This window comes from Pyxicephalus adspersus, chromosome 6, assembly GCF_032062135.1.
Source record: "Pyxicephalus adspersus chromosome 6, UCB_Pads_2.0, whole genome shotgun sequence".
NCBI classification, from domain to species: domain Eukaryota; kingdom Metazoa; phylum Chordata; class Amphibia; order Anura; family Pyxicephalidae; genus Pyxicephalus; species Pyxicephalus adspersus.
The window spans coordinates 41,594,167-41,605,347 of NC_092863.1; the positions used below are offsets into that span (position 1 = coordinate 41,594,167).

At 35.3% G+C, this 11,181-nt stretch overlaps 1 protein-coding gene across 1 annotated transcript; it reads left to right on the top strand.

The window, feature by feature from the left end:
- Nucleotides 1–373: 373 nt before the first annotated feature.
- On the top strand, nucleotides 374–1,320 carry LOC140332726 (olfactory receptor 11L1-like). The gene is given in 2 exon segments (XM_072413921.1): nucleotides 374–440; nucleotides 443–1,320. Coding segments are annotated over 2 exon segments (945 nt in total).
- Nucleotides 1,321–11,181: the final 9,861 nt, after the last annotated feature.

The following is an 11,181-nucleotide window of genomic DNA, read 5'->3' on the forward strand; positions in this document are numbered from 1 at the left end:
AACTGGCTTTGTTTCCACAAAAAAAAATCAGCTTTACTGTTGTAACTACAAGGGCTACTTGGTGGTTTAATAGATGAATCAAGCACATATGTAATAATTGTGCAGAAATATACACTTAACCTTCTGCATACCTTTAAACTCTCCCTGACCATGCAATTCTTTTTTTTTCCCAGGGCAGCACCATTCTTGGGTCAACATTAGTACCTCCTGTGGTTACGGGGTTATGCAGACATACATTTTGATGTCTGTTCAATTTTTGGTAATGTTTATGTACACATTCTTTTACTTGGTAAAATGTGATTATTTAATGTGCTTGTGCTTGGCAGTCCTCAGTGACACATCATTGCACAGCATCACACCAACCCTGTAGAAAATGTATTCCGAAAACATAACTGTACCTCATTTTCTGCTCCTTGGATTTAAAAATCTTCACACATTCCGGATTTTATATTTATTTTATTTCTTGTGATTTACATCTTTACTTTATCAGGAAATATTTTAATTATTTTGCTTGTAGCAACCAATGCTCGCCTACGGTCTCCAATGTATTTTTTACTTAGCAATCTATCCTTATCTGAAGTTGTTTTTACAACAAATATTGTTCCCAACATGCTACAAAACTTGTTATCAGAAGATGGCTCCATATCTTTCACCAGATGCCTAACTCAATATTATATTTTTAGCTCTACGGCCACAACTGAATGTTTGCTCCTTGCAATCATGTCTTATGACCGCTATATGGCAATATGCAACCCATTACATTATGCTTCTCTTATTAATTTCCAAGTCTGCAGCCACATTACTGCATCAGCATGGGTAGTCGGCTTTACTATATCAATGATAACTCTTATCCTGTTATGTGAATCAAAGTTTTGTGGCCCCAATGTGATAGACAATTTTTTTTGTGATCTCACACCTCTCATTGAGCTGTCATGTTCCGACACACTAATCATAGAAGTGGAATCATTTTTATTTGCAACTCTAGTAACATTACTCCCGTTTGTATTTATTATTGTAACATACATTTTTATATTGTATACCATTATCAAAATTCCTTCATCAACAGGTAGAAAGAAGGCTTTTTCTACTTGTAGTTCTCATCTTGCTGTTGTATCAACCTATTACGGAACTCTCATTACCATGTATGTAGCACCATCAAGAAAGCAAATAATTAATATAAGCAAAGCACTATCATTACTTTACACTGTAGTTACCCCTCTTCTAAATCCAATAGTATACAGCCTTCGGAATCAGGAAATCCACAATGCAATAACCATGATTCTTAAAAAAATAAAACATTTTGCAAAAGCCTTTAACTAATATTTTTTTTACTTTTGCTTTTGCTTGTCTAAAAATTCAATTTTTTTACCTATATGTTAATAAATTATGCCAATCTAACCTTAGTAGAAAAGCTATATTACAGCTGGCTTTATACTAATATGCACATGAATAAAAGACTTTGTAGACCAAGAGAACAATGGTGTGGAAGTACTGCAATATATTAAAAAAGTAGACTATACTAACTACTTTTAAAGTGCCTCAGCCCCATGTTAAATTAATTTCAAAATTAAAATAAGTTATTGAGCAGCTCAATTCTGCACGGGCAGCAGTTTTAATATCTACTGTCAGCATTCTTATAGAATTTCAGATTAACCTTTATAAAGTGTATGTAATAGTAATAATTTACATAATTTGGCAGTTGATTTGCATAGATTTAAAGGCCCCTTTTTTACATGCAAAGAAAGCAAGCAGTATGGCATTGATCATTCACTTGTTATCTTAGAAGAGGTAATTTAAGGAACAAAAGAATTTCAAAATAAATTACTCTACCTATATTGCTTTAAATGTCCCCAATACTCAAACTGTCTATCAAATTCTGACAACAGAGGAATGCACTGAAGCTGTATTGAAAAAACAATAATTCAAATAAGAGTATATATTTGTTAAGATTAAACTTTGGACAAAATACACAGAAGATAAATATATATATATATATATATATATATATAGATTGTTTTGTCGCCAAGTGGTTGTATTTCTGGTCACTCACACCTATTTATTTAACTATGTGCAGATTTGTGCACTACAGTAAGTGCAGGTTACGCAGTTTAGATATTTCATTTCTAGGCCATTAGGCTGCATGTTGGACAGGTAATTATCATCACTGCCTTTATCTGGTCATCTGGTGATGTTGGTTAGAAATTGTCAGCAATGGTACACGTTTTACAATAATAGCTGTCCAAAATGATAAATCCTGTGGCAGTTACAAAGGAGAAACTTTCATGCACAAACTATGTATTTGGATATTTGCCTAACATTTCCTCTAAAATGATAAAGGTAATTTGCCACAATGTGCATTTTTCCACCCCCTTAACTGACCTAACACATCATCCCCTTCCACACATCCCTTGTTAATGAGATCCGAAGGACCTTAGTCTGGTATCTGTTTTCATTCCCTTTTTACAACTACTTCTCTGCTTCCCATGCCAGCCCAATATAGCTCCTCTGACCTGCATGGGGTTGTCTACCCCGATCGACCTTGTCAGGAAACAGCCCGCAAAAGTCAATAGGGTTGCACTGTACATGTGAAAGTATAAGGAGTTTAGGTGTTATTTAGTTATGAAAGAGGCTTTAATACCCTCTGATTGTTGGGGGGCTCCCAACTAAGTTTTCTTTTCTACAATGAGCAAGAAAAGTGATCTCAAACTTCAGTTTACTTGGGACAATTTATTTCAGCATTTTTGTCTGGTGTGGTTGGGGCTTAACAAAAGTATTTTTTGATAGTATTTTTTGAAGTAAGAAAACATGCTATGTGACAAAATTCACACAATATATGTGACAAGAAAGTTTACTGAATCAGGACCACAGAAACATGACATGCCAATTTCAAGTCACTACTTAGCAGTTGAAACTATAACTGGTAGCCAACTTGCATTGTGAATTTTCATGTAAACAGCATGTATTCTGTAAAATTACACATTTGTTACTGCCTTTATACAACTTCATACTCATATCTCTCTACCTATCCTAAATTCTTTTTAATCTCCACAAGTAAAAAACCTACAAACAACTTATCCTATATTGCCATATATAACTGGAGGCTATCCCTGCCATGTCTCTGTCTGACTCATCAGAAGAATACATTGAAGTATAAAGGAAAAATAAAAGTATAGTAAAGTAAGCCAAAACTTTATTTATTTTTGGATAGCACAATATTTTTGTTGCCTTTGTCCTGTTTTCCTTTACTTTCTGTCACATTGAATTGTGTAAATGAGACGAAATCTCTACAAAGCAAAGGAAATTTCAATCTTAGACAGTTGTGTCCAAAATATGTGAACTAATTAAACAATTTTGCTTGTACCTCTCGTTGTTGTATTTTGCTATCTTTTCCTTTCTAGGTAACAATGGCAAGCAGGAAAACAGGAAAACTACTTGACATAAAACCTTACCACTCTATCCTAAATTCCATCAAAAATCAATCTAAAATCCTAAAATAAGTGTATGCATAAATTGGTGAGAGGTTAGAACTGTCAGAACTGTTACATGTGTCCCTGATGTATCCAGCCTCATTATTTGTGCTAATAGCCATTGTTGCCAGGATTAAAAGTAAAATAAAATGTAAAAAATGAGTTTTCCCCAAACTAGTAACAGAGGGTACATGATCCATTTGGGACAGATTACCCAGTGAAAATAATAAAGGATAACTCCTACTTTTGACGAGTTCTAGATTGTCCCACCTCTTAGATTGTAAGCTCTTTGGGGCAGAGTCTTCTTCACCTCCTGTGTCACTGTCTGTATTTGTCTGTCATTGGTAACCCTTATTTAATGTACAGCACTGCATAATATGTTGGCGCTATAAAAAATCCTGTTTTTATTATTATTATTATTATTATTAATAATAATAATAATAATAATAATAAAAATAATAATATTTAATTGTTGGGAGTTTTAAACATTCCCCTTTATTGAAAAACAAGGGTATTTTAAAGTATATTGGATTTTGTTGTGTGTATTTTACATCAACAAAATGATGGTATTATAAGGCTAAGTTTATAAGAGTGGTTGTTCAGTGGTAAACAACTTTAGTTCTCTTCTGTCAACCAATCCTCAACTTTAATCCCTGGTAATCATTGAGATGAATAGGATCTCTGAAAAATCTTTTTTATTGAACAAGTGTTCGTTTTTAATTGCAGTGTGGTTTTCAGGGATTTACTGCTAAACTGCTTCTAAGAACTTGAATGGGACCACTATGAACTGCATTTGCAAGTGTTTGCAAGCATAACAACATGTTTACCAGCATTTTTGAGGACTACAGATGAAAAGCCCATATCCCATTTTATAATGCATAGAAGTGTATTTTATCCCTCATTATATCACAATGTTTTCCAGCATTGCAACAGTGGAGAATAGTGGAGCTGCAATTTTTGTTGGCCCGGTGTACAAGTTTAGGCCTAGCTGTGCAGTATTTAGCAATGCGGTGAAAAGGGCAAGAGCATGGGAATCTGAATTGCTGCACTTTTTCTTGGAGCTGAGAAAGGTAAGCCCTTGCAAAAGGCAAGAGAGGGTAAGGTAGGCATTGTTTTATATGTGACACAAATGCTGATATGTGTAAAGATTTTTTTGGAGTGCCACTGACAAGCAAATTTTCATAGAGAGACATGATTGAGGCACTTCATAACTGATCCTTTCATGTGACCTCTTCTTTTCAGTACTCCAACCATTGGTTGCAAGCCTCTGACATTGTCAGGTACAATGTAAATAAGGACAGCAGGACCCCGGGAGCCTTGGAGAAATCGGAGAGCGCCAGCTGCTGGGAAAATGAGGAATGAGGTAAGTGAACATCCTTTTTAATGTCCCACTAGACAAATGGACCATGTAACCTTTGCAGTACAGTAATCCCCAATTTAAGGGTAGATTTGTTATTTTCCTGCAGTTAGGCTATCATTGTAACATTTAGAAAGTAAAACTACAATCACCGTGTGGAGAACAGACATTGTTGTTGTAAAGAATTCAATATATTTTTAATTACTCAGTTTGCTTGTCTAGTTACATGTTTATATCCCTAAAGTAATACATCCCACAAAGAATACAACTATAATGGAAAAAATATATTATTGATAACAATAAATCCTACTAGATCTTAGTCAACCAGGAAGAATCTCTGTTATATATATTATCTAATAATAATAACAATAAAACATCCTATTTTCAGTTATACCATAAAAAGTAATTCACATTAGGTAATTATTTAAAAGAATATGTTTTATGTACATACAAATTAAAATGAATACTTTAAGCAGCTATTGAGAGATATGAATTTAAAATACTGACACCCTACTGAAAAAAGACAAAAATCCCAACACAATATTATTATATCAGCTTTAGATATAACAATAAAAAAATACATACAACTAAAGTTTTTATATAAAGCACCACATGATGGCAGCAGAACCTCAGGTGATGTACTAAGAAAAACAAAAATCTAAAATACTAAATAACTTCACACAGAGTGCAGAAATACATAGAACTTGATTCCTTTATTCTATTTAAATATCTTTCAGCATGGCTAAGCATACGTTAATATTACAAATCAGTATTCTCTGCCCAGTGGGATATTTAGAGGTAATAACCTGATGACTATCTTATGTTTAAAAGCTTTGTACTATAACAATCATAGACTCCTCTACAGCTTCATGATAAATGACATTTTTGTATCCCATTGACAAATTTTTAATGTTCCCAGCAAAGATTAAACTAGTATTGATCTAAGCAATTAGGGATAAAAAGGTGTTTCACTCATCATGTAAGATATTCTGATTTATGATGTGTTGTTTCGTTAATGTCAGAGATAAAGCAATATGCAACCTGCTATGTAACACATTAGAAGAGGAAGTTTTTTTGAATTTATAGAGGATCCGATATAAAAATACTGTCACTGTTCTGAGTTCTTTATTTGTTTTATAACCTTGAACTTTGTATGCATTAACAAAAAAAAAATTTTTTTTTCGAGAAAGAAGAAGTGTATCTTCAGGCTGTCCATCTCCCTTTTAGGGAATCCACCCCTCTGTTTGCACTGGTGATCATTGTCCTCGAAACAGAAATTGTAGAGGCCTCAAAATTTTTTTAGTTGTCTCTCCAAAAAGGAGGTGCAAAATTCTAGGAAGGTTGTAACCCTATTTTAAGCAATAAAAAAAAAAGTTTATACATATTCCTGATAAATGTTCAAAGTTTAAACAGAAATTGAATATTGTTGAAACATTGTTTCATCAAAAACTGATAATGGATGCTCAGGCATTGGTTAAATCTAGTGTTGGTAAAATAGCTCACTAATCGATTCGACAGCTATTCGGCCGAATATAGCAAAAAAATTTGGGTGATCGAATTCGAATCCCATTAAAGTCAATGGGAGAAAAATTTGGGTTTGTTTCAGCACTGTGTGGAGCTTCTACAGCCTCCAAACAGATGTAAAAAGATACATTATAAAAGGATACATAAAAAGATACATTGTAAAGAGATACATTGTAAAAGGATACATGAAAAGGTACATTATAAAAGGATACATAAAAAGATACATTGTAAAGAGATACATTGTAAAAGGATACATAAAAGGATACATTATAAAAAGATACATAACACTATTCCATACCCCTGTGCTTCACATGAAGAATAAAGAGCACCTGTCAAATCAATTGTAGGCTAAAGCTAGGTACACACTTCCAATAATTATTGTTAGAAAATGAACGATTACGACCGATCAACGATTATGCACGATTATACTTGAACAATCATATTGTGCACAATTCTGTACATGCTGTAACAATATGATCGTTCATATATAATCCACCAACACTGTCCACACGCTAGATACAATCGTTTGAACGATGCAGGGAGGGACATGTAAAGGAGAAAGTGTACCGCAGAAACACGCACGATCACTGAACGACCGTACACGATAGATAGTGAAAGATCGTAGACCAATCAGATCCACCGTGGCGGTCATTCATTTCCAACGACAATCCTCGTTCGTCGGTGTCCTTGGTCCCTTTTTTTGGTTGTTCATCAGTCGTTTCTAACGATAATTATTGGACGTGTGTATGCAGCTTTAGTCTACATGGACTGCATTCCCATGGGCTAATCTTCACCGGGACGTTTCCTTCAGGCACGTTTTTGAGCGTTATCCTAAACGTTGCTTGCAACATTTAAAAAATTAAAACGCTGGATAAACGCTGGAAAACGCTTCTATAGAACTCAATGGATGCTTTTTCAAGCGTTTTTAAGCTTTTATGAAAGCTTTCATTGAAAACAATGGGGGCTTTTATAAACATTTTTAGCAGGTCTTTGGAATCTGGAAGCCCCCTTTAATAAGAAGACTCCCGGATCACCACCGCCCCACCCTGGGGAATGAGTACAGGGGTACATAAATCCCCTTACTCATTCCCTGAAAGGGTTAAAATATAAGTAAAAAATAGGACAAGGCTTTAATTTAAAATTATTTTATTAATGTGTGTGTGTTTGTGTAATTTAACTTTTTTTCTTTGTTTTTTTTTTTTTTTTTTTAATTATTTATTTTGTATGTGTTTTTTATTTTAAACTTGTTTTTTTTTTTTTTTTTACAAGTTATCCGACAATGACATTATGAATCATAATGTCATTGTGGGATTCCTGGACCGTGGGAACTGTGCGGTCACAACTAATTGAAAGCAGGTGCCTTCAATTAGCTGTAACCGCAGGCAATAGGAGGGCAATGAATGGAAATACTATGTCCATTCATACCTCTGCTGCTCTGTGATTGGCTGAGAAATAGACCAATCACAGAGCAGTAGAGGTTGAATGGAGATAGTATTTCCATTCAACCTCTATTGCCCTCGTATTGCCTCCAGGATCAGGGGAACAAAGCTGTCAGCATAAAGCTCCGCTGATTGCTCTGCTCCCTGAGGAAATGGAAACCCTGATCAGGATTTCCCTTTCCTCAGCGACTCAGGGAGCAGAGCAATCAGCTGAGCTTTATGCTGACAGCTTTGTTCCCCTGATCCTGGAGGCAATACGAGGGCAATAGAGGTTGAATGGAAATACTATCTCCATTCAACCTCTACTGCTCTGTGATTGGTCTATTTCTCAGCCAATCACAGAGCAGTAGAGGTAATGAATGGACATAGTATTTCCATTCATTGCCCTCCTATTGCCTGCGGTTACAGCTAATTGAATTGCTGTCGAATGCAGCAAAATTCGGTTTGGGTATACCTGAATTCGAACAGCCATATTCGGGTCGAATATAGGGACAACCCGAATTCGAACATCAACACTAGTAAATCACCCTCTTTAATTAAATTGTAAAAAATACAGTAGGAAGAACAGGCGGACAGTACATTTACATGGGTACACTGTGACTCGTAAATAGAATAAAGTAAATAAAATAACAATAAAATTTAAAAACCCTACCTGTTTTCGGGTGATACACTTCCCCATGTATGTATGGAGGGGTCCATGACTGCCACCCAGACTAGACTAGTTTTGCTCATCTCCATTACATGGGGCAAGGTGTTGGGATTATTAGTCCACACAACAAAATTAACATTAATTTTGCTTCCAACTCTTCTTTTCATCTTGATTTTCAGCAAGATCAAAAGGTAATTTTTGTACTTGCTGAAAAAAACAAAAAAAGCAAATGCAACCCTTTCATCTCTACTAGTAGTGTTGGTGTTCGAATTCAGATTGTCCTTATATTCGACCTGAATATGGCTTTTCGAATTTCGATAGACGCGATCCAAAAAACATGGGATTCAACGGCCCAAATTTGTGTGTAAAAAAAGTGTTGTGTGTAAAAAAAAATTAATGTTAAAATAATTTATTGAATGTGTGTGATTTGTGTAACTAACTGTTTTCTTTTTCAGGTTAACCCACAATGACCGGATGATTGTGCAGCCGTGGGAATCCTCCTGTCAGTGTGGGATCCCCGGGCACTAGACGCTAAATGGGGACAAGTCTCCCCATTGATCAACTCTAGTGCTCTGTGATTGGCTGAGGAAAGGTAAACCCTAATGACAGCTCAAGCGTCATCAGGATTTTCCTTTCCCCCGCCAGGACTACAGGTAAATAAATCGGGGGACTTGACACGGCCGCATTCATTGACAACAATGTGCGATCCCCGAAACTCAAGGTTAAATAGGGACATTCAAAACCTCTAGTGCTCTCTGATTGGCTTTCCTCATCTAATCAGGGAGCACTATCCCTATTCCTGCATAGAGTTTCTCTATCCAGGAACAGAGGACTCCTGTGTTCTTGGATAGATAAACTCTATCCAAGAACAAATACAGCTAGTAATGGCTGAGGGCTCTGCTCCCCTGATTCTGTTGCTGCCCTGTAGTATGTGTTCCTGGATATTTCCAGTTTCTCTATCCAGGGACACAGGACTCATATGTTCTTGTATAGAGAAACTCAGCTCTGTCAGCTCTGCTCCCGTTTGCTCTTGCAGTTCTTCACAGTCCCAAAAAATAACTTGAATTTTCCCATTATTAACTTTAATGGTGTTCGAATTCGGCGTTCGATCACCCGAACAAAATCCCCCTATTCGATCGAATAGCTGTGGAATCGAATAGTGCGATATTCGACCAACACTATCTACTAGTACTAGTAAGCTGCAAAATATTGCTGTTTTTGGGTTTAGATATCCTTTGGTATCACTTTTCTTCAAACTGATGGTAATTTGTAAAGATGTCCGTTCTTTAAACCAAATACCTCTGTTGTGCTTTTTGAACTGATGTATAAACCTCTACTGTATAAACTGTACTATTTATTTTTCATGATGGTTATTCTGTACTAAGATATCTTTTTATATATTCTCACAAAATTCACACAGGCTTCACCCGTTATCCCTGCTTAATCCAATTAGGTAAATGTATGAAAGCTGTGTGAATCTTTGTGAAATCATTTTTAAATAGACTTCAACATTGTAACTAACTCTGTTTTGCATTCATTAAATCAAACTAAAAGTAGTTATGAAATAGAAAAGACTTTTGAGTTCAACATATCATATTTTGTTTATTAATTCTTCATGGTCCTCATAAGTGGCTGTGTGCCATGGGTGTTAAAACTTCAAACTTAAAGGTGTTCTCTTTCCAGAAGGTGTGGAGACATGATATGAGTTCTTCTTCAAAGTGGACCTATACTCTACAAGCTTACTTCTGGGCTGAAAGAGTTGGTAGGCCTGCAGCTCCGGCATGGGTTAGGAAAAGGACACCGCTAATTTGAGGAGGAAGAACAAGTTTGCCAGGTTAGAATTATAAGTTTAGAATAAATTGCACTGTCCAGTTGGAATATTTATAAAAGAATTACAGTTCCTCCATTTTACATTTTTCAACATACTAAGTTTGTATTTCACATTAATACTCAACTTTTTGTTTTCCAATTTGTTAAAAAAATGTGTGCTGCAACTTATAACCACACAATTTGTCAGTCATCCCATCATTGTGCTGTTGCTTGTTCAAAGATTTGACGAGCCACAAAATGATCAGAGATTGAAAGTGATGCCAGATGTGCACTTAAGGCACCTTATTTTTTTTCACTGCATATTTTAAATGAGTCATCTTTAGCACATTGGATCACTGAAACACTGACAGTGGAGCGAATTTACAGTTTTTTTTTTTTTAGAAAGATCACAAACAGCATGTCAGCACAGTGCTTATAGTGAGACATGGTGCAGGTACATTTTAATGCAAATATCTCTGGACTTGTTCATGGCCAAGGCAACTAGTAATTAAATGTTATTTTTCAGTGGCATTTATTTTGTTGTTGGACACAGAGCTAAAGGCACTCGTCTGACCTTGCCTTTAATTCTAGAAATAAAAAATAGCATTAATAAAGACTAAAAGCCACTTCATGACAAATTCATGTCTATTTGTGGTTCCTTTGGGCTATGATAAGTAGCCCTGTTTATCTAGATTTTAATGCAGTTCAATAATTCTAATAGCATACAGTTTTGAATTTACGTCATTTATAGTGAAACAACATACATCCAAAAGTATATTGCTACATTAGCCTAAGAATTAAATGTACCCAAACTGCTTTCAATAACCAGCTTAGACACTGTACACATCCTTTTTCCAGAATATTTTGGCTCCAAATAATTGTTATAATAATAAATTATTAGCCTAAAAATGGGATCACAACCTTTTTAATCAGATG